This window comes from Salmo trutta, chromosome 16 (assembly GCF_901001165.1).
Source record: "Salmo trutta chromosome 16, fSalTru1.1, whole genome shotgun sequence".
NCBI classification, from domain to species: Eukaryota; Metazoa; Chordata; class Actinopteri; order Salmoniformes; family Salmonidae; genus Salmo; species Salmo trutta.
The window spans coordinates 23,885,138-23,909,606 of record NC_042972.1 but is presented as its reverse complement, the minus strand read 5'-3'; the positions used below and the strand labels follow the sequence as shown (position 1 = coordinate 23,909,606).

Sequence of the window (24,469 nt, the reverse complement as noted above, 5' to 3'; positions counted from 1 at the left end):
CAACATATTTTTATTTACAGTGTAGTAATCATGCTTTAGATATTCACCACAATGTTAAGACATTAAAACAAAAGCCTTATTTTCAACATAATATATTACTTTCATTTTCAAAAGTAGTGCTACAAAACAATAACTTTGGTATGGTATGCAACATTTCAGGACACTGTAATAGACTTTCAAAGGCTGAAATGGAGCGTACATATGAGACAGAGGTGAAGCTGAAGTTGATGAGTTCAGGAGCCAAGACGAACGTGGAACACCCTGAACCCAAGCCCCAGGACAGGGGCAAGTGGGGCAGCAAAACGGAGTTCTTATTGGCAGTAGCTGGACACATTGTCGGTCTGGGAAACGTATGGAGGTTCCCATACCTGTGCTATAAAAATGGAGGAGGTGAGCATCACACCACATCTTTATGTGGTCATATACATTTTAACATGCGTAATGAAATTGCTCCTATTTAAAAGTGTTTTATTTAGATTTTTTCAGATAAGCCTAAACTCTTAAATAATGAAACTTATTCCGCTGTAAATTAAAACATTATTTACTTAAAGGGGCAATACAGATGAAGTCAGAAGTTAACATACACTTAGGTTGGAATCATTAAAACTCATTTTTCAACCACTCCACAAATTTCTTGTTAACAAACTATAGTTTTGGCAAGTCGGTTAGGACATCTACTTCGTGCATGACACAAGTCATTTTTCCAACAATTGTTTACAGACAGATTATTTCACTTATAATTCACTGTATCACAATTCCAGTGGATCAGAAGTTTACATACACTAAGTCAGCTTGGAAAAGACCAGAAAATGATGTCATGGCTTTAGAAGCTTCTGATAGGCTAATTGACATCATTTGAGTCACTTGGTGGTGTACCTGTGGATGTATTTCAAGGCCTACCTTCAAAATCAGTGCCTCTTTGCTTGACATCATAGGAAAATCAAAAATTGTAGACTTCCACAAGTCTGGTTCATCCTTGGGAGCAATTTCCAAACGCCTGAAGGTACCACGTTCATCTGTACAAACAATAGTACATAAGTATAAACACCATGGGACCACGCAGCCTTCATACCGCTCAGGAAGGAGACATGTTCTGTCTCCTAGAGATGAACGTACTTTGGAGCGAAAAGTGCAAATCATTCCCAGAACAGCAGCAAAGGACCTTGTGAAGATGCTGGAGGAAACAGGTACAAACGTATCTATATCCACAGTAAAACGAGTCCTATATCGACATAACCTGAAAGGCCGCTCAGCAAGGAAGAAGCCACTGCACCAAATCCGCCTAGGTGTATGTAAACGTCGGACTTCAACTTTATGTATAGTTGAAGTTAGAAGTTTACATACACCTTAGCCAAATACATTTAAAATCTGTTTTTCACAGTTCCTAACATTTAATCCTGAACAATTTCCTGTCTTGGGCCAGTTAGGATCGCCGCTTTATTTTACTACATTTACATTTACATTTAAGTCATTTAGCAGACGCTCTTATCCAGAGCGACTTACAAATTGGTGCATTCACCTATAATATCCAGTTGAACAAACACTTTACAATAGTGCATCTAAATCCTTTAAAGGGGGGGTTAGAAGGATTACTTTATCCTATCCCAGGTATTCCTTAAAGAGGTGGGGTTTCAGGTGTCTCCGGAAGGTGGTGATTGACTCCGCTGTCCTGGCATCGTGAGGGAGATTGTTCCACCATTGGGGTGCCAGAGCGGCGAACAGTTTTGACTGGGCTGAGCGGGAACTGTGCTTCCTCAGAGGTAGGGAGGCGAGCAGGCCAGAGGTGGATGAACGCAGTGCCCTTGTTTGGGTGTAGGGCCTGATCAGAGCCTGAAGGTACGGAGGTGCCGTTCCCCTCACAGCTCCGTAGGCAAGCACCATGGTCTTGTAGCGGATGCGAGCTTCAACTGGAAGCCAGTGGAGAGAGCGGAGGAGCGGGGTGACGTGAGAGAACTTGGGAAGGTTGAACACCAGACGGGCTGCGGCGTTCTGGATGAGTTGTAGGGGTTTGATGGCACAGGCAGGGAGCCCAGCCAACAGCGAGTTGCAGTAATCCAGACGGGAGATGACAAGTGCCTGGATTAGGACCTGCGCCGCTTCCTGTGTGAGGCAGGGTCGTACTCTGCGAATGTTGTAGAGCATGAACCTACAGAATCGGGTCACCGCCTTGATGTTAGTGGAGAACGACAGGGTGTTGTCCAGGATCACGCCAAGGTTCTTAGCACTCTGGGAGGAGGACACAAGGGAGTTGTCAACCGTGATGGCGAGATCATGGAACGGGCAGTCCTTCCCCGGGAGGAAGAGCAGCTCCGTCTTGCCGAGGTTCAGCTTGAGGTGGTGATCCATCATCCACACTGATATGTCTGCCAGACATGCAGAGATGCGATTCGCCACCTGGTTGTCAGAAGGGGGAAAGGAGAAGATTAATTGTGTGTCGTCTGCATAGCAATGATAGGAGAGACCGTGTGAGGATATGACAGAGCCAAGTGACTTGGTGTATAGCGAGAATAGGAGAGGGCCTAGAACAGAGCCCTGGGGGACACCAGTGGTGAGAGCACGTGGTGCGGAGACAGCTTCTCGCCACGCCACCTGGTAGGAGCGACCTGTCAGGTAGGACGCAATCCAAGCGTGGGCCGCGCCGGAGATGCCCAGCTCGGAGAGGGTGGAGAGGAGGATCTGATGGTTCACAGTATCAAAGGCAGCAGATAGGTCTAGAAGGATGAGAGCAGAGGAGAGAGAGTTAGCTTTAGCAGTGCGGAGAGCCTCCGTGACACAGAGAAGAGCAGTCTCAGTTGAATGCCCAGTCTTGAAACCTGACTGATTAGGATCAAGAAGGTCGTTCTGAGAGAGATAGCAGGAGAGCTGGCCAAGGACGGCACGTTCAAGAGTTTTGGAGAGAAAAGAAAGAAGGGATACTGGTCTGTAGTTGTTGACATCGGAGGGATCGAGTGTAGGTTTTTTCAGAAGGGGTGCAACTCTCGCTCTCTTGAAGACGGAAGGGACGTAGCCAGCGGTCAAGGATGAGTTGATGAGCGAGGTGAGGTAGGGGAGAAGGTCTCCGGAAATGGTCTGGAGAAGAGAGGAGGGGATAGGGTCAAGTGGGCAGGTTGTTGGGCGGCCGGCCGTCACAAGACGCGAGATTTCATCTGGAGAGAGAGGGGAGAAAGAGGTCAAAGCACAGGGTAGGGCAGTGTGAGCAGGACCAGCGGTGTCGCTTGACTTAGCAAACGAGGATCGGATGTCGTCAACCTTCTTTTCAAAATGGTTGACGAAGTCACCCGCAGTGAGGGAGGAGGGGGGGGGGAGGGGGAGGAGGATTCAGGAGGGAGGAGAAGGTAGCAAAGAGCTTCCTAGGGTTAGAGGCAGATGCTTGGAATTTAGAGTGGTAGAAAGTGGCTTTAGCAGCAGAGACAGAAGAGGAAAATGTAGAGAGGAGGGAGTGAAAGGATGCGAGGTCCGCAGGGAGGCGAGTTTTCCTCCATTTCCGCTCGGCTGCCCGGAGCCCTGTTCTGTGAGCTCGCAGTGATGTGAAATGTCAGAATAATAGTAGAGAGAATTATTTATTTCAGCTTTTTTCTTTCATCACATTCCCAGTGGGTCAGAAGTTTACATACAAGCAATTAGAATTTGGTAGCATTGCCTTTAAATTGTTTATCTTGAGTCAAACATTTCAGGTAGCCTTCCACAAGCTTCTTACACTAAGTTGGGTGAATTTTGGCCCATTCCTCCTGACAGAGCAGGTGTAACTGAGTCAGGTTTGTAGGCCTCCTTGCTCGCACTTTTTCAGTTCTGCCCACACATTTTCTATGGGATTGAGGTCAGGACTTTGATGGCCACTCCAATCCCTTGTTGTCCTTAAGCCATTTTGCCACAACTTTGGAAGTATGCTTGGTCATTGTCCATTTGAAAGACCTATTTGCGACCAAGCTTTAACTTCCCGATTGATGTCTTGAGATGTTGCTTCAATATATCCACAGAATTTTCCTCCCCATGATGCCATCTATTTTGTGAAGTGCATCAGTCCCTCCTGCAGCAAAGCACCCCCACAACATGATGCTGCCACCACCGTGCTTCACGGTTGGGATGGTGTTCATTGGCTTGCAACCTCCCCCTTTTTCCTCCAAACATAACGATGGTCATTATGGTCAAACAGTTTTATTTTTGTTTCATCAGATCAGAGGACATTTCTCCAAAAAGTATGATCTTTGTCCCCATGTGCAGTTGCAAATCGTAGTCTGGCTTTTTTATGGTGGTTTTTGGAGCAGTGGCTTCTTCCTTGTTGAGCGACCTTTCAGGTTATGTCGAAATAGGACTCGTTTTACTGTAGATATAGATACTTTTGTACCTGTTTCCTCCAGCATCTTCACAAGGTCCTTTGCCACTGTTCTGGGATTTTTTTGCACTTTTTACACCAAAGTACGTTCATCTCTAGGAGACAGAACGCGTCTCCTTCCTGAGCGGTATGACGGCTGCGTGGTCCCATGGTGTTTATACTTGCGTACTATTGTTTGTACAGATGAATGTGGTACCTTCAGGCGTTTGGAAATTGCTCCCAAGGATGAACCAGACTTGTGGAGGTTTACAATTTTTTATCTGAGGTCTTGGCTGATTTCTTTAGATTTTCCCATGATGTCAAGCAAAGAGACACTGAGTTTGAAGGTCGGCCTTGAAATACACCCACAGGTACACCTCCAATTGACTCAAATGATGTCAATTAGCCTATCAGAAGCTTCTGAAGCCATGACATTTTCCAAGCCGTTTAAAGGCACAGTCAACTTTGTGTATGTAAACTTCTGACCCACTGGAATTGTGATAGTGAATTATAAGTGAAATAATCTGTCTGTAAACAATTGTTGGAAAAATGACTTGTGTCATGCACGAAGTAGATGTCCTAACCGACTTGCCAAAACTATAGTTTGTTAACAAGAAATTTGTGGAGTGGTTGAAAAATGAGTTTTAATGACTCCAACCTAAGTGTATGTAAACTTCCGACTTTAACTGTATTTTAAACTTTTAATTTAAGATATATTCTTCAAGAATCAATGGATATATAACCTAAGTGTATGTAAACTTCCGACTTCAACTGTATTTTAAACTTTTAATTTAAGATATATTCTTCAAGAATCAATGGATATATAACTTAAGTGCTCAAAAGCTCAGTTAAACTCTCTGTACCCCATCAACTCTAACCACAGATGCTTTACTAACATGTGACTTATGTGGTGATGTGTGATAGAAGACTAAGTATAAATTTACAATTTCCCTGACTTTGACAGTGGTTCAAAATGCATAGTCAATTTCAGTGTTTCATGCAAATCACTTATTAATCCTTGCTCCAAAAAGGGGTTTTCTTTGTCCCCTATATTTTGTTCCTGTTCACCTGCGGTATTCCCCTCTTCTTCCTGGAGACATCATTGGGCCAGTACACTAGTCAGGGTGGAATCACTTGCTGGAGGAAAATCTGCCCACTCTTTGAAGGTAAGTCAAACCTTGTTTCAAAAAACAGAAAAGCAACACCTCACGGCACATCGACTCTCTCCTATTTGACCTAGATAGTTTGTGTGTATGCATTGATATGTAGGCTGTGTGTGCCTTTTACATATTTTTTTACGTAGTTGTGTCCTTGAGCTGTTCTTGTCTGTTGATGTTCTGTATTATGTCATATTTCATGTTTTGTGTGGACCCCAGGAAGAGTAGCTGCTGCTTTTGCAACAACTAATGGGGATCTTAATAAAATACCAAATACCAAGTCTTAAGGATTACCTAAATGGTATCTTTACCAATGGTAGCATAGCTCCAGACTATATAAAGCTGTCAATTAACATTTGTATGAAGTAGCCTGTTTATTGATGTCAACGAGATAGTGAGAATATGGATAGACTGGTAATATGAACCTTTTGTCAAGGTTGAGGACATTTCCATTTCAATTCAGGAAGTCATTATCCTCAATTCAGGAAGTATTCCCTCATTGACAAGCCCCCCATATCAGACCCCAAATTCGTTATATTTTCTATGTTGTCGTTTTATGATGTTGACCTCTCTCAATAGGTCTGGGCTATGGAAGCCAAGTGGTGGTTTTGTACACTGGAGTGTATTACATCATCATTCTGGCTTGGGCGTTCCTATACCTCTTCTCATCCTTCAGCTCGGAACTCCCATGGGCCAGTTGTAAAAACAGTTGGAACACAGGTATTTTATTTGTTATGCTTGTCAATAACTTATTATGGTTGTTGTCAACCACTAACTAATCATAACATAATTACCAGCTTTTTTAAGTTAAATACATGGCACAGACAATGTATTGCTGAAAGTTTATAGCTGGAAGTTAATGTACCTCAAATGTACATAAGCCATAGACTATTCATCCATTTGCTTTAATTGTTTTGTAATTTTTTCTCTCACTATAAGACAACTGTTTTGAGCCTGGCCAGAACAGCACAATTTCTGACCATTCTCATGGGAACACTACATCCTCAGTCATAGAATTTTGGGAGTAAGTGACTTGACAATGTACATGCATTTTTTTATTATGTATGAATGCATTTTTTTTTAAACAGTTTGAGTGAATGTTACTAAATAAGCCTTTACACTCCCAGGAGAAGAATATTGGGCTTGTCTGGGGGAATTGAAGAGATTGGGAGTGTTCGCTGGGATCTAGCTCTGTGTCTTCTACTGTCCTGGATTATCTGTTACTTCTGTGTCTGGAATGGAGTGAAGTCTTCTGGAAAGGTAAGGTGGCATCTCTGCCATTCAGCCTGATGACACCATGAATAGTGTAAAGCTGTTAGGATGAGCCATAGACTGAGTGAACGTAATGCTGGTCTGGTCTCCCCATAGGTGGTCTATTTCACTGCCACCTTCCCCTATGTAATGCTGTTGGTGTTGCTAGTTCGTGGACTCACACTGCCAGGGGCCATAGATGGTATCAAGTTCTACCTCTACCCAGACCCAGCCCGCCTCGCTGACCCACAGGTAGGAACACACTTCATTGTGTCCAAAGCTGAGATCCATCCCACATAAGCAAATACCCTTTCTACCGCAGGTAACAGTTATTTTGACATATTGTTTCAGGTATGGATGGATGCTGGAAGCCAGATATTTTACTCCTATGGAGTTTGTACAGGGGTTTTGACATCTTTAGGCAGCTACAACAAGTACAACAATAACTGCTACAGGTACACAGATCTCGATTACGATTCGACATTGTATTGAGAAGACCTATTTTGTTGTGTGAATTTAAGGCTAACTAATGTAGTCTTTTTCATTTCAGGGACTGTGTGTATCTTTGTCTACTAAACAGTGTGACTAGCTTTGTGGCTGGTTTTGCCATCTTCTCTGTACTGGGCTTCATGGCTTATGAACAGGGAATAGACATCTCAATGGTGGCTGAATCAGGTAGGTAATGCTCCACATGTAACTTCAAACCTTAAATCTCACTATTTACAAAGTGTCTGTAATAAACCTGATCTTTGCGCTAGTTTGACAACCACAGCATTGTTCAACGATGGGTAACTAGTAGACTAAATGGGACTAAAGTATGACATTTAGTACCAAAGTTGTAAATACTGTGTGCCAGTTGACTAAGCGCATGTTCAACCCTTTGAGGGATATCATGTGAACACAATGCTTTAATATATCACTTACAGGTCCTGGCCTGGCGTTCATCGCCTACCCTCGTGCTGTGGCCATGATGCCAGTACCCCAACTCTGGGCCATCTTCTTCTACATCATGATCCTCCTACTGGGGTTAGACAGTGAGGTACGTTAGAGCGTCCATGAAGGTCTACAAAATGATTTGAGGAAACACTGATTTGTGAGTCACTACATTTTAAAAGCTACTTTGTGCCTTGGGCCACTTTCACTTGGCATGAATCACTGAGGAAGCTAGCTAAGTAGCCCCAAACAATGTCTTTAGTCCAATGCCTGACTGATGATGCTAACTTGTTGGCTAGCGAGATTCAATGGTCTGCTAGCTAGCTAACTAGCTATCGTTAGCTATCGTTAGCTTGCTAATTCACTATAATGCGCTAGCTAATGACAACATGAACTGTTGCTTGTCGTGGTGTAGTGCAAACTGCAAAGTAATTTACGTTTAACATTTGTACTGGCTATTGTTGTTTTGTTTGGCTTAGTGACATTGCACATTTTTTCTTTTTGGCATTTAACTATGCAGTTAACCAAGTCCAGGTTCAAATTAACATACCTCCCTGAGTTCCTGTGAGAAATAGATCAGCAACCACTCCCTTTAGAGAAAGTTACATAATTTTTGTGTGTAATCAGCGATTTTCAGTGATAGTAATAACCAAAATTCCCGACTTGCCCGATGCACAAGTGCCTTTCAGACCTTAATCCCTGCATGTCTGTTCTGCTTTGTGGTATTGAGCTGCAGTGTTTTTGATCAGACTAATGTGGATGTTCTGGTGCTTACTATTGATTCATGCTCAGATCTAGCAAGATGTTGCTTGTTTGATCTGTGCTCGGTTTCAGACTGTTACAACATTAGAAGCTGTGTAGGCCTTTTTGAGTTGTGTAGGCTATACGCGGGTAGTTATGGTATACGTTATTATATTTGGCAATTCATAAGGTGATACCTGCTATGATTCTGATGATCTCTGTCAAATGAAATGTACCATATGCATGTTTTATCACTGCTCTTTGGGGCCTAGGCCGAGTTACTGTAAAGCACTGACAACTCTTGATGTAAAAATGGGCTTTATGAATACATTTCACTGTTTGAATGATTGTTTGTTAAATTGATAGGCCTATGTCCTCACTAGAACAACCTTTTTGCCCTTCAGTTTGTATATCACGATGCCATGGTCACAGCGATCTCAGACATGTATCCCTCTTTCTTCCACGTGGGCCATCTGCGGAAAAAACTTCTCCTACTTGGCATCAGTGTGTGCAGCTTCCTGGTTGGCCTGCTAATGGTCACAGAGGTGAGAGTCGACAATACTGGTTGAACGGGTTTACCACAACAGATTAGTAATATGATCAGGTAGCTTTTATTGGAAGAAGAATGGGCATTTGAGCCTCTCTGTTCCCACAGACTATCAGATGACTTGCAGTGAAAGTCACATGTGTTGCCTGCTACTCACAGTACTTCACATTCATTTTTCTTATTTAGAAAGATTGTTTATTAATTATTCTGCCTACCACCCACCCTCACTTTCTCTCTGTAGGGTGGCCTGTATATATTTCAGCTGTTTGATTACTATGCCTGCAGTGGGATGACACTCCTGGTCTTTGCAAGTCTCCAGGCCGTCTGTGTTGGGTGGTGTTATGGTGAGAAGCATTAGTATTAACCACAAATGCAAAAACATTTCCAAACAAAACATTTAAAGTCCATAGAAAAGAGTTTAATGCCATTTGAGGGAACATACTGAATGTATGAGTCAAAACAGTACATTTCCTCATTGTACCAATAATGTCATGTTGATAAGACTGGATTGGATTAAGTTACTCTAAACGAGATATGTGACTCACCATCTGGATTCGGTCTTGCGTAGCAAAATGTGAAAATTGTGTTTTTTACATTGGATAAGAGAGACTCAGAGCTACAAAATGGTATATCATACACTGCATTTGATGAACAATGGGAAAGTAATTCTGATTTGAAAGTTGATTAACTTGTAAACTTTGAAAATCGGCTTTGAATGTTTGGATATCTAGTGAAGAGCTCTTTGTCTACACCCATTCAGCATCATTCACACCATCTTAAGCTTTAGCCCCACCCATCTTGTTTCGCTCTTGGAGTGCACACTTGACGCTCTGACCGATGATTTGTTTACCTCTGGATAACATGAAAACAGCCTAACGAGCTCTGCTGGCAACAATTTCATTAAGCTTTTTTGCAGACGTTTACTGACACCGGCCATATTCAACGGTGTTGTACACACGTCACGTTACCAAACGAGCCAGCCAGCTAACGTTAGCTAGTTAAACAACAAAACGTGCCAACAATGCCTAACACTAGGCTCTAACTACAAAAGCAAACAGCTTTGGGAAACGAGTAATAACGTCCGCTAGGGAGCCAGCCAGCTAACGTTAGCTAGCTAACTAACAGTACACTTTAGTTTAAGACAGCTAGTGCCAGCTAGCTAGCTAAACAATGAACAACTAGTTAAACAATGTTTAAGATCACACAAACACTTAACGTTAGCTAACGAGCCAGCCAGCTAACGTTAGCTTGTTAAATAACAATGAACAAAGTGCCAATAATGCCACAGTGCTGGGAGCTAACCAACGAGGTTCAACGTTAGCTAGCTAACTAGAAAAGCAAACTGCTCTGGGAAACAAATAATGTCAGTTAGGGAGCCAGGTGTTTTCTCCATATCTTTAGCTATCATACTCTAATTCGACTGATTTCATAACTTGTTCCACCAGAAAGTGGAGAGCAACACTTATGCAGCTCCACTACACAATACATAAAAAAGCCGTGTTTGACAGGATTACCAACACAGACTGACGAGCTCAAATAGACAGCAGCCTTCAATATGGCAGACCAATCCGAACTCCTTTCTTGGCATGTCCAGCCCACTCATTATCTCAGCCAATCATGGCTAGGGGTTTTCTGTGGCTTAACCAACAAGGCTCATAATTTAACAATTGTATTCATATTTACAGATGGCATACACATTTGATATTAATGCACATGAAAGTTCACATGTCCGAGAACACATTTCTGGCAAAAAAAACGCATTTTGGTAAAAAAATAAAAATGTTTACGTTCAAATGGCTATCCTGTGAAGTCGGAACTTGTGACATACACCTAGTTTCCTGAATTGGGTCACATATGTTTTACACCTGACTAAAACTTAAATCACGAATCATCTGTGAATCACTAAAGTGAAAACATTCTATGCCCTCAAGGTGCGGAGCGGCTGTATGATAATATTGAGGACATGATTGGCTATCGTCCTTGGCCATTCATGAAGTACTGTTGGATGTACATCACACCGGTCGTATGCATAGTAAGTATCTTGCTAGCTGAAACAGTTGTCTCCATTTCATTAGTTAACATATGTTATTACAGTATATACAGTGGAAGAGGTGATACACTTTACTATTGTACTGCTATTTTACCTTAGAAGAATAATATATATATATACAGTGAGGGAAAAAAGTATTTGATCCCCTGCTGATTTTGTAAGTTTGTACGTTTGCCCACTGACAAAGAAATGATCAGTCTATAATTTTAATGGTAGGTTAATTTGAACAGTGAGAGACAGAATAAAAACAAAAAAATCCAGAAAAACGCATGTCAAAAATGTTATAAAATGATTTGCATTTTAATGAGGGAAATAAGTATTTGACCCCTCTGGATAAGAGCGTCTGCTAAATGACTTAAATGTAAATGTAAACTTAGTACTTGGTGGCAAAACCCTTGTTGGCAATCACAGAGGTAAGACGTTTCTTGTAGTTGGCCACCAGGTTTGCACACATCTCAGGAGGGATTTTGTCCCACTACTCTTTGCAGATCTTCTCTAAGTCATTAAGGTTTCGAGGCTGACATTTGGCAACTCGAACCTTCAGCTCCCTCCACAGATTTTCTATGGGATTAAGGTCTGGAGACTGGCTAGGCCACTCCAGGACCTTAATATGCTTCTTCTTGAGCCACTCCTTTATTGCCTTGGCCATGTGTTTTGGGTCATTGTCATGCTGGAATACCCATCCACGACCCATTTTCAATGCCCTGGTTGAGGGAAGGAGGTTCTCACCCAAGATTTGACGGTACATGGCCCCGTCCATCGTCGAGGGAGATTGACAGTTCTTTTGTGTTTTTTCCATTTGCGAATAATTGCACCAACTGTTGTCACCTTCTCACCAAGCTGCTTGGCGATGGTCTTGTAGCCCATTCCAGCCTTGTATAGGTCTACAATCTTTTCCCTGACATCCTTGGAGAGCTCTTTGGTCTTGGCCATAATGGAGAGTTTGGAATCTGATTGATTGACTGCTTCTGTGGACAGGTGTCTTTCATACAGGTAACAAACTGAGATTAGGAGCACTCCCTCTAAGAGTGTGCTCCTAATCTCAGCTCGTTACCTGTATAAAAGACATCTGTGAGACAGAAATCTTTCTGATTGAGAGGGGATCAAATACTTTTTTCCCTCACTGTGTGTGTGTGTGTGTGTGTGTGTGTGTGTGTGTGTGTGTGTGTGTGTGTGTGTGTGTGTGTGTGTGTGTGTGTGTGTGTGTGTGTATATATATATATATATATATATATATATAAAAAATTCTTCTAACAAAAAGGACCAATGGTCCAATACACAAATACTGTCACGACTTCTGCCGAAGTCCTCCTTGTTCAGGCGGTGCTCGGCGGTCGGCGTCGCCGGTCTACTAGCCATCATCGATCCATTTTTCATTTTCCATTTGTTTTGTCTTGTTTTCCTCACACCTGGTTTCAATCCCTTCAATCACTTGTTGTGTATTTAACCCTCTGTTCCGCCCATGTCTTTGTGTAGGATTGTTTATTGTTTGATGTATGCGCACGTTAGACTGGTTGCGCTTGGTTATGTCAACCCGTATTGTATTTCGTGTTCGTTGTGCCGTGCGTTTTTGGTTCGCCTAAATAAAAGGCTCCGTTTGCTACCCAATATCTGCTCTCCTGCGCCTGACTCCTGTATAGCCATTTACTCATACCTGACAAATACAATAGTTCCAGCACTTGAATGTCTAAACATCTTCTAAGAATGAAAGCGTACTTTAATACAAACTCCACTTGCATACAATCTACCCACTGAGAAAAAACTGCTTGAATCAACGTTGTTTCCAAATCATAATTTCAACTCAAAAAAATGAAGTTGAATCAGCGTGGAAACTGATTGGATTTACAAAGTCATCAACATTAGGGCATTGTTTCAGGATAATGATCACAACTTGTGTTATCGTTTAACACAGTTTAATAAGTCTGAGAAAGTTACATGGTTAGTTCCCATAGGTGTCAGCTAACCTATCTATTAAACTAGCGGTCTCAGTTAATATTAATATTACTTCCGTTAATGAAAATGGCCAATTATAGCCCTATAACTTAACTATGTAATCAGTCAGGTCCTACATTTCCCCCCTTCTTGAACTAAGACCAAAATGGAGTCTAGCAGGTAGCCTTCTTTCACGAGTTTGTCATGGCTCTGCTTGATGTTGTTCTTGTTCTCTAGCTTCTGGCACATATCCATGAGCAACTTCTTGTCTTTGACCTTGAATGTTCTGCTCTTGACCTGGAATATAGTCAGGTTGTGGAATGAACACATCAACATCCATTTCTTCTTCGGTGGGCTGGCTAGTGCGAAAGTCTTAGTGTTCCAGAAGGTTCCATCTTAAACTTGGAATGTGCATCTGCTAGGTCGAGCGATAATTCGATAACAGACAGAAACTGGTTTTCAGCGTGTGTCCTCGGGTCTCTTTACCATGACAAATTCTCCAACTTGCAGTGAGGAATCCTCCTTTACATTGTTTTAGTCATAATACTTATTTTGAGTTTCCAGATATTTCTGCACTTCTACCCGTAGCTTTGCGTCATCAGGTGGCTTATCAGCTGCAAAAAGTGGATGGACTGTATCCAGCGGGACTCTGAAGGTTCTTCCAAATCATGAGTTCGGTGGGTGATTTTCCTGTTTTCCTTGTGAGGCATTGATCTGTAGCTCAACAGTAGTGTTTAACCTGTTGGGGTGTAGGGGGCAGTATTTTCACAGCCGGATGAAAAACATACCCAATTTAAACAGGTTACTACTCTGGCCCAGAAACTAGAATATGCATATTATTAGTAGATTTGGATAGAAAACACTCTGAAGTTTCTAAAACTATTTGAATGGTGTCTGAGTATAACAGAACTCATATGGCAGGCAAAAACCTGAGAAAAATCCAAGCAGGAAGTGGAAAGTCTGAGAATTGTAGTTCTTCTTCTGATTCTCTATTGAAACTACAGTGTCTGTGGGGTGACGTTGCACTTCCTAAGGCTTCCATTGGCTGTCAACAGCCTTCAGAAAGTGGTTTGAGCATTCTCCTGTCACTGGGCAGATAATAGGAGCTCAGTTACTGAGTGGACTGCCTGTGGACAAAGGGATTGGATATGCACGGTCACGCGAGTGCACCGTTCCTTCTTTTTCTTCTTGAATGAATATGCCATTGTCCGGTTGGAATATTATCGCAATTTTACGTTAAAAATACCATAAAGATTGATTTTAAACAGCGTTTTACATGCTTCTAAGTACGGTAATGGAACATTTTTACTTTTCGTCTCTGGTACCTCTGGTACCTTTCGATAGTGACCTGAACGCAAGAACAAAACGGAGGTATTTGGACATAAATATGGAGTATTTTGAACAAAAACAACATTTCTTGTGGAAGTAGCAGTCCTGGGAGTGCATTCTGACAAAGATCAGCAAAGGTAAGACAATATTTCTAATACTAATTCTGAGTTTAGGTTGCCCCAAACTTGGCGGGTGTCTGTATAGCTCGCTGTGATGGCTGAGCTATGTACTCAGAATATTGAAAAATGTGCTTTCTCTGTAAAGCTATTTTAAAATCTGACACAGCGGTTGCATCCAGGAGTAGTCTATCTATAATTCTTTAAATAATTGTTATATATTTTGTCAACGTTTATGATGAGTATTTTTGTAAATTGAGTTTTGGTGGGAATACATTTTCTGAACATCACGCGCCAATGTAAAATGCTGTTTTTGGATATAAATATGAACTTTATCGAACAAAACATTGTATAACATAATGTCCTAGGAGTGTCATCTGATGAAGATCGTCAAAGGTTGGTGCTTCATTTAGCTTTGTTTTGGGGTTTATTGACACATGTCCTTGCTTGGAAAATGGCTGTGTGATTATTTTTGTCTATGTACTCTCCTAACATAATCTAATGTTTTGCTTTCGCTGTAAAGCCTTTTTGAAATCGGACAATGTGGTTACATCAAGGACAAGTGTATCTTTAAAATGGTGTAAAATAGTTGTATTTTTGAGAAAGTTGAATTATGACATTTTGTTGTTTTGAATTTGCCTCCCTGATATTTCACTGGCTGTGTCCCACAGGTGGGACGCTAGCGTCCCACGTAGCCCATATAAGTTAATGCATGAGAGAACTGTTTTCTTTCTTGCATCAAGACATGAAGACCATACTTCAGGACTTTGTTAAAGCTTTCCACACCTGCGTTGGCTGGTGGATGGTACAACAGGATACTCTGGTGCATGGTTCCTTTCTTCTCCAAGTAAGATGTAAAGTCAGCTTGTGAATTGCGGGAACTAGAACTTGAGGCTGCCCCCATTGTGTGAACAGATCTGAAAGTCCATTGATCACAGTTGCTGTGGTCACATTGCTTCTGGGTAAGACTTCAGGTCATTTGCTGTACAGGTCTGTAACAACGAACAGGTACTTCTGATGAGCTCGAGCTGCTTGTAGTTCTCCAAAGATGTCCACTTCGATCTTCTCCCAAGGTCTTTTAGGCCACGGTGTAGGTTGTACTGGAGTTTTTTCTGTTATGAGTGATTTTTCACTTTGTGAAAAGCTGTGTGCTCTGCGCACTAAGCTGGTAATGTCATCGTCCATCTTTGGCCACCATACTTTGCTGTGAAGGAACTGCTTCATCTTTCTTGTTCCTGGGTGTCTTTTATGAGCTTGGGTGAGGACTCTGTGTCAGAGTGATTGGTGCGATCTCCTCTTCCAATGGTAGGTACGATCTCCTCTTCCTCTTGTATCTTACCATGTAGTATGGACTGAACAGTATGTCTCTTGTTTGACCTTTCCATCCAGCTTTCATGTAGCTTAGCACTTCACTTTGTACTGGATCGATCTGGGTGGAAGTAAGCCAGAACAGATGGTTCTGCTATTGCATTTTTCAGTTCAGCGAAGACTTGGTCTTGTGTGGACATCCATTTCCGTTCTGCATCCTGGTGTAGCAACCTCCTTAGGGGTTCCGTTGTTGTTGCGTAGTCCGGAATTAACTTCAAGTAATAGTTTGTCACTCCTAAGAAGGTTTGAAGCTCTTTCACCAACTTTGGTGCTGGCATCTTCTTGATTGCCATCACGTTGGACTGGCACAGCTTTACTCCAGCAGCGCTCACTTTGTAGGCAATTAACTAAGTTATATCTGTGCTGAAGACACATTTCCCTCTGTTCAGCGTCATTTTGAACTTTGCAAGGTGTGTTCTTTTTTTATCCTTTCCGTGGACCGTGATATTGTCAAGGTAGTGTGGAGCCCCTTCAGGCCGGACAGCACGATGTCCATGATATTCTGGAAAGCTCTTGGCGTGGAAGTCAATCTGAAGGGTAATCGTTTGTATTGGAACACGCCCTCATGCATGATATATGCGGTGAGGTAACGAGACTCTGGGACGAGCAGAACTTGGAGATATCCACTCCTCAGGTCTACTTTGAAAAAACTTGCGGCTCAGGCAAACTCAGTAATAATTATGTTAATCGAAGAAAGTGGATGTTTTCCCACTGTGATCGCCTTGTTGACTTCTCGTAAGTCACAGCATGTGCAAATTTCTCCTGATTTCTTCCTGGCAACTAATGTTCTAAATCTATTATGGAGAATAGACTGATTTGATTATGTCTTCGTGTTGCAGTCTTTTCAGATCAGCTGGTACAACGGAAGTCTTCTCAGTGGTTGCACCACCGGCAGAGCATGTTTTCTCACTCTAGGCGCATGTTCAAAGCCTTTAATACAGCCTAGACCTGGCATTTTCCTTTACACACTCTGGTTCTGATTCCGTAGCAATCTGAATAGCAGGCTGTGGGGGTGCAATGTTAGGTTCTCCGTAAACCAGGTTAAAGGTCAGTGCCTTTAGCAGAGCTCATCCCATCAGTCACCATTGCATGCAACAGGCAGCTTAGCTTGAACTGTTTTACCTTTGTGAGACACTGGCACAACGATATATCCATCAACAGGCACACTAGATCCATAGTACTGATTGATTTTAGGGTCCAGTGGCTGAAGGGGAAGATTCTGTGCTAGCTTTCCATGGTAAACATCAGTGTTCAGTAAAGACACCTGGGCTCCAGTGTCCACTGTCATATTCACTTGTATGCCACCAACAGCTCACTGATAAGAAAAAAAACTCTGTATTCATCATGTGAAGACTACGTACATTAAATACTTGCATTACTTTCCCCATCTTCATCATAATTTTCTCTGTATCAGCTCTGATAGCTGAGTTTGAAGCTATAGCTGAACGACACACTACTGAAATGTCCAAACTTGTTACAGTTAATACATATTTTCCCTTTACCTGGGCAGCTTATTTTGACCTGTGACCCATTCTTCCAGTTATGACTTTTCACATTTGAGCCATTTCCTCACTCTGCATCATCTGACCGAGTCTGTTCTATTTTTCCATTTTGAATTACTGCTATGATTTTGTGAGTAATTGATTCTGCACCTCAGTTTTTGTAGCCGGTGCTGCACCCTGCAGGAATTTTACTTCCTCTTTTGTAGATTCCATTGCAGTGGCTATGTCGACAGATCTAGCTAGGGTAATGTCTCCCTCATTAGCAAACATTCCCTAAACTTGTTGATCTACTGATAAACTGCTCTCTAAGCTATTCCCATTCACAAGTTCTTGCTAGCTGCCTGAGCTCTGCTACAGACATTGCCACAGATGCACCCTGTTGCTGTGTTAGTCTAAAACATAGCATGTTTGGTTATTAAGTTTGTTTTGGGTAGAAAATGTGCATCTAGCCACGCAATAGCATGCTCAACTTCAACATCACCTGGTAGTGTAGCAAAGATTCATTGTCCCTAAATAATGAAGAATCGCCAAATGTTGCTCCTTCGGAACTCTGGTAGCTACTGGTAAGTTTCAAAGTATTGTTTTCATATTTTCCATTGTAGAGAATGGTCGCCTGGTGCGGCCAGAAAAGGCTGGATCAGTGCCAAAAATGAGGACGCATTCATCTCGTTAACGAGCTCGGGTTGATCTCCCTCTTGTACCACTGCCACGTACTGTACTGGCACTTGTTGTATCGCCTCGGCATTGTCTTCATTTGCAGATGTTCAGTTTGTAAATTCTTCATCTCCATATGAGTTTCTCAGGCTAATTGCTTAACAAAGTTTAATAAGTATTAGAAAGTTACATGGTTAGTTCCCATAGCTGTCAGCTATCTATTAATGTTTCAGTATGATATGTTGGATAAAGGAATAAAGACAGACACCAATGTCAAGTTCAATAGCCTTGTTCATGCATTGTACTAATCCCTACACCCGGAGTCCGGGGAACAGTCTGCCTAGTCGATTACCTATCAACTAGACTCCGTAACATCATCCTTATCAATAGAAAGTGCAAACATAAGGGCATAACATTAAGTTCTTAGCAGTCAAGTCATAACAATTGAAAAAGCATGACATTTTCTTTTTACTTCAGTTGTCATCTTCCTTTTTCTTTTTTTATAAACAGAGGACAAGTTAACAGTCTCTTGCTTACAGAGTAAGCCTGTCCGGTGGCTTGCACAGCCGACCCACCCGTGGCTCTGACAGGAGTAAGTAGGATTAGGGCGAGCTAGAGAGCTTGGTGGGGTAGAAGCCTCACCTTCAGTTGGCTCATGTCTCAATTCTGCACCTCTTAACCTTAGAGGAGAGAGACTGTGACTGTGATCCAGCTCATCTAGGTGAGTGTATGGTGTGTTCTGGTTTGTTGTCTGCTCTGCTACGCGCAGATCCACCCAATTGCGACGATAGAGGGAGCCACCAACATCCACCAGGTAAGAACGTGGTGCAACTCTCTGTAGGCACGTGCCCAGCCTTCAAAATCCTGTGTGGTCTCCTGGCAGTGGTTTCATCCTTATCTTTTCACCCACCTCCAGCTCTGGTAGGTCTCGAGCAGTCCGGTTGTAGAAGCACTTAGCGAGCTGCTTTCTGTGACGCAGTTTGTCCATAACGCCAACCATGACACAGGGCTCAAGTAGCTTGTTAGCTACGGGGATGGTAGTCTTCAGACGTCTGGACAGAAGGCGTTGTGCTGGGCTGCTGTCCATGTTTTTGTTGGGTGTGTTCCTCCACTGTAAGATCGCTTCTATGGATTATTGCTGTCATGCATGGCCCTGCTAAACAGGTTTTTTGCAATCTTGACAGCTGACTCTGCCTTGCCATTTGCTTTTGGGTGTCTTGGAGAGGAGGTCACGTGGTCAAACTCCCATTCTGAGGCGAAACGCTTGAACTGTGCAGTGAATTGTGGGCCATTGTCTGTGATTACCTTGTCAGGCTGACCTTGCCTTGCAAACTGCGCCTTGCAGCTCTTTATGACCGTCTATGCAGACAAGTCAGGGAGCATTTCAACTTCCCAAAAGTCAGAGTAGTGATCAACACTGAGAAGATAGTCCTTTTGTCTGTGTCTGAATAAGTCCATGCTGACAATTTGCCAGGCCCTTGTGGGCAGTTCGTGTGACATCATGGTTTCCTTTTGCTGTTCATGAGCGTACTCGACAACAGCGTGAACAGTATCAGCGTCGGAGCGTGGGGTTTTGATTTCCATTGCTCTCATTCTCATGATCAAGTTGATCAGTGTTGTGACTAGGAGTAGGAAACGGCGTGTGTTCGCATATGGAACGTAACTGCGCCTATACTGTACTTAGCTACAAAAATAACAAACGTGTGGTTTTCGAGCCACTTCTGATAGCATGTTTCGGTATATGTTTGATAAAGGAATAAAGACAGACACCAATGTCAAGTTCAATAGCCTTGTTCATGTACTGTACAAATCCCTACACCCGGAGTCCGGGGAACAGTCCGGCTAGTCGATTACCTATCAACTAGACTCCGTAACAATTAACTAGCCTATCCGTCTCAGTCCGGATGACAACGTTACTTCCGTTAATGAACATTGGTAATTGTAGTCCTTTAAAATAACTGAACTATGTACTCAGTCAGGTTCTACATCACCCAACTTTTAACCTAATCCAAAGACATGGTGACATTGGTTGTTGATTTCCCGTTAGTTGACAACTCAACCAATTGTAAATCAAATCTATACGTTGAACTGATGTCTGTGCCCAGTTGGTAATATTGTATCGGACACAACTTTGCCAACACTATTGATATGCTGTGGTGTAGGTATAAATATGCAAGTCTCTCTCATGACTGATGGCTTTTAAACTCTGGTTTATCATTGAAGTAAGAACCAAGAAGAATGTCTAATTCTTGACTTCGACCCCCAGGCTTTTCTAGTAGCTGAACCTCTAGCTTTAAGAGGCTTTTTTAGAACCACAGGTTTTTTCTCACTGTAAAATCGCTCTGAATTAGAACATCTGCTAAATGATTAAAGTAAAAATTTCGAATTTCTATAACCTGTTTAAACAAATGCTTAGGGTATTGACGAATTTTCTCCATCTCACTCGGGTTGGCCCATGTTTTTCCAAGTCCTGAATACACTTTCTGCTTAAACAATGTCCTTTGTATGTCCTCGGCCACTTCTGTCTCTTTTTATAGGGTACGCTTGTCTTCTCCCTGGTCAAGTATAACCCCCTCAAGTTCAACAACACTTATGAGTACCCCTGGTGGGGCTACGCCATTGGTGGATTCTTCACTCTCTCCTCGACGTTACTGGTACCTCTCTGGATGCTGTACAAGATGAGTGTCACCGCTGGTTCACTGCGGCAGGTACAGAGAAACACTGAGTTTTAAACATGATTAAGTGGTCCATATCATAGTCGTTTCATTTTCTACCATCTTTAATGTAGCTAGAAACAAAACTGAGGACAATGGCATATTCTGATTCCTTGAAATTATTCCTTCAAATGTCCTACAAGAGGAAAATCTTAGCATAGCTCACACATATTATAACTTTATTTGTATAGCATTTTAACAATACAGATAAACGTGTTTCACATCACAAAAGTAATAACAAAGAAACAAAGACCGGAGGAAGGAGAACGGAAGATGGCTAATTAAAATCATACACTAAAAGCATCATTGTAAAGATGTCTTCTGCAGGGTTTTTAAAAGACGCAAAACATACACAGCATAAAAACAGCTGGAAACAAACAATAGTAACAGTCAGACATACAGTGCATTCAGAAAGTATTCAGACCCCTTGACTTTTTACACATTGTTACTTTACAGCGATATTCTAAAATTGGTTAAAAAAAAGTTTCTGATCAATCACAGCACCCCGTAATGACAAAGCAAAAACAGGTTTTTAGAAATGTAGACTAATTTGCAACAACACCCATGACAATATATCCTCCAAAACACCAGCTTCTCTGGCATTATCAATTACTTATAAAAACTGTTTGGTTCGAGCCCTGAATGCTGATTGGCTGAAAGCTGTCGTATCTGACCGTATACCACGGGTATGAAAAAACATTTATTTTTACTGCTTTAATTACATTGGTAACCAGTTTATAATAGCAATAAGGCACCTCGAGTGTTTGTGGTATATTGCCAAGATACCACGGCTAAGGGCTCTTAGGCACGACAACGCCATATTAATGCCCATGATTTTGGAATAAGATGTTTGATGAGCAGGTGTCTACATACTTTTGGTCATATAGTGTAGTTCTCAGTAGAATCAAAACAGACTGAGGGGAAAATCCTACTGCTTACTTGAAAGTACTGCTGGCCAGAGTAATCCACTACAGAACAATCGATACTCTCACAATCCCTGGATATGGAAAATAACAAAAACTAATGAAAGGATTTAGATGAAATACAAAAGACAATAATAATACTTGTTACACTAGCAACTATTTAGCTAGCGTCAAGCCTAGTGTTTTTAATTATTTAACTAGGCAAGTCAGTTAAAAACAAATTCTTATTTACAATGACGGCCTACCCCGGACGATGGTGAGCCAAATTGTGCACCGCCCTATAGGACTCCCAATCACGGCCGGATGTACTACAGCCTGGATTCAAACCAGGGACTGTAGTGACGCCTCTTGCACTTGTAACAGTTTAGGTTCCGTCCCTCTCCTCGCCCCAACCTGGGCTTGAACCAGGGACCCTCTGCACACATCAACAACTGACACCCACGAAGCATCGTTACCCATCGCGCCACAAAAGCCACGGCCCTTGCAGAGCAAGGGGAACAACTACTTCAGGTCTCAGAGCGAGTGACGTCACCCGATTGAAACGCTATTAGCGCGCACCACCGCAAACTAACTAGCCATTTCACATCGGTTACACACTGAGATGCAGTGCCTTAGACCGCTGCGCCACTCGGGAGCCCAAATTTGAGTGTCCTGACAAAGGCAAACTATTCTAGCTATGCCTGGCAAAATTGGGCATCATTCAATTTGGATGAATCCAAATGAATGTAAATAGAAAACAGCTTAAAACACATATGCGGCTACTTTGCTAGTGATATTCTGACTGCAGAGATTGTGACTGTGTTAGCCATAGCTAGTTGGGAAGGGATAAGAACGTTGCCAGTGAGCATGGCATTGGAACGAACTGGGTCACATCTATAATATAGAACTAATCGAACAAACGACTGGGTCGCGTCTCTAGCAACCAAAAGATGGGAAAGTATGTATGTGGTATAAGCTGAATAAACACCTTCATTCTGTACGCTACCTTGGAAAAATGTACTGTGCCTCATCCCGCTGCAAAGGCCATTATTTCCAAGGTACTGTACAGAACGTTGCCATTTAACATTTACTTATTTCAGCCCAGCACCAGTATTCTGAAATATAGGATATGCATATCACCTACTCTTTTTCTTCATATTATGATTGCCTTCCCTCCTAACAGAGAATGAAAGTGTTAACCAGTCCAGCAGAGGATCTACCCATACCCATGTCACAGAAGGAGGCCCTCAACCCCTCAGAAGTCTTTCAGATGTTCACAGAACTTTGCACATTACGGACACCAAACCAAACCCCTACAGTTGCCAGCTCCCAGCTGAGTGCAGCACCAGCACAGACAGTGTCCATTAACACCTTGAACATGGAAACTTAAAAGAACCCATGGTGTAGTGGGAAACATTTGTCTCTTTGCATGTGAACTCTGACCCCGGAGACAGGGGTTCGATGCAAGGTGTCCTACTATTTTCCCTCTCTGTTTCTCATTTATATGAAATAAAATAAGAAAAATTAAAGACAACAAACACTGCCACAGATGGGTGTGAAATTCTCTGAAAGTACACACACACACACACACACACACACACACACAAAAAAAAACAGTAACAATAAAATAACAAAAACGAGGCTATATATAGGGGGTACCAGTACCGAGTCAATGTGCGGGGGTACAGGTTAGTCGAGGTAATTTGTACATGTAGGTGGGGTGAAGTGACTATGCATAGATAAAATAGTGAGTAGCAGCAGTGTAAAAAACACATCGATGGAGGGTGGTGGGTGTCAATGTAAATAATCCGGTGGCCATTTGGTTAATTGTTCAGCAGTCTTATGGCTTGGGGGTAGAAGCTGTTAAGGAGTGTTTTGGTCCAAGACTTGGCACGCCGGTACTGCTTGCTGTGCAGTAGCAGAGAAGTTTTTTTTTTGGTCTTTCCTCGAACACCGCCTAGTATATACAGTTGAAGTTGGAAGTTTACATACACCTTAGCCAAATACATTTAAACTCAGTTTCACAATTCCTGTCATTAATCCTAGAAAATGTCCCTGTCTTAGGTCAGTTAGGGTCACCACTTTATTTTAAGAATGTGAAATGCCAGAGTAATAGTAGAGTGAATGATTTATTTCAGCTTTTATTTCTTTCGTCACATTCCCAGTGGGTCAGAAGTTTACATACACTCAATTAGCATTTGTTAGCATTGCCTTTAAATTGTTTAACTTGGGTCAAACATTTCAGGTAGCCTTCCACAAGCTTCCCACAATAAGTTGGGTGAATTTTGGCCCATTCCTCCTGACAGAGCTGGTGTAACTGAGTCAGGTTTGTAGGCCTCCATGCTCACACACGCTTTTTCAGTTCTGCCCACAACTTTTCTATAGGATTAAGGTCAGGGCTTTGTGATGGCCACCCGAATACCTCGACTTTGTTGTCCTTAAGCCATTTTGCCGCAACTTTGGAAGTATGTTTGGAATCATTGTCCATTTGGAAGACACATTTGCAACCAAGCTTTAACTTCCTGACTGATGTCTTGAGATGTTGCTTCAATATAGCCACATAATTTTCCTACCTCATGATGCCATCTATTTTGTGAAGTGCACCAGTCCCTCCTGCAGCAAAGCACACCCACAACATGATGCTGCCACCCCCATGCTTCACAGTTGGGATGGTTTTCTTCGGCTTGCAAGCCTCCCCCTTTTTCCTCCAAACATAACGATGTTCATTATGGACAAACAGTTCTGGTTTTGTTTCATCAGACCAGATGACATTTCTCCAAAAAGTCCGATATTTGTCCCCATGTGCAGTTGCAAACCGTAGTCTGGCTTTTTTATGGCGGTTTTGGAACAGTGGCTTCTTCCTTGCTGAGCGGCCTTTCAGGTTATGTTGTTGTAGGACTCGTTTTAATGTGGATATAGATACTTTTGTACCTGTTACCTCCAGCATCTTCACAAGGTCCT

The 24,469-nt window shown here is 42.3% G+C and overlaps 1 protein-coding gene across 1 annotated transcript; it reads left to right on the top strand.

The window, feature by feature from the left end:
- Positions 1–79: 79 nt before the first annotated feature.
- On the top strand, positions 80–23,046 carry slc6a22.2 (solute carrier family 6 member 22, tandem duplicate 2). Its single transcript, XM_029693536.1, has 14 exons — positions 80–390; positions 5,344–5,478; positions 6,049–6,189; positions 6,409–6,493; positions 6,597–6,729; positions 6,838–6,972; positions 7,072–7,175; positions 7,271–7,395; positions 7,647–7,759; positions 8,799–8,939; positions 9,183–9,285; positions 10,873–10,973; positions 20,430–20,600; positions 22,692–23,046. Exons 1-14 carry the CDS (start codon positions 141–143, stop codon positions 22,896–22,898), a joined length of 1,944 nt encoding a protein of 647 aa, XP_029549396.1. The 5' UTR covers positions 80–140; the 3' UTR covers positions 22,899–23,046.
- Positions 23,047–24,469: the final 1,423 nt, after the last annotated feature.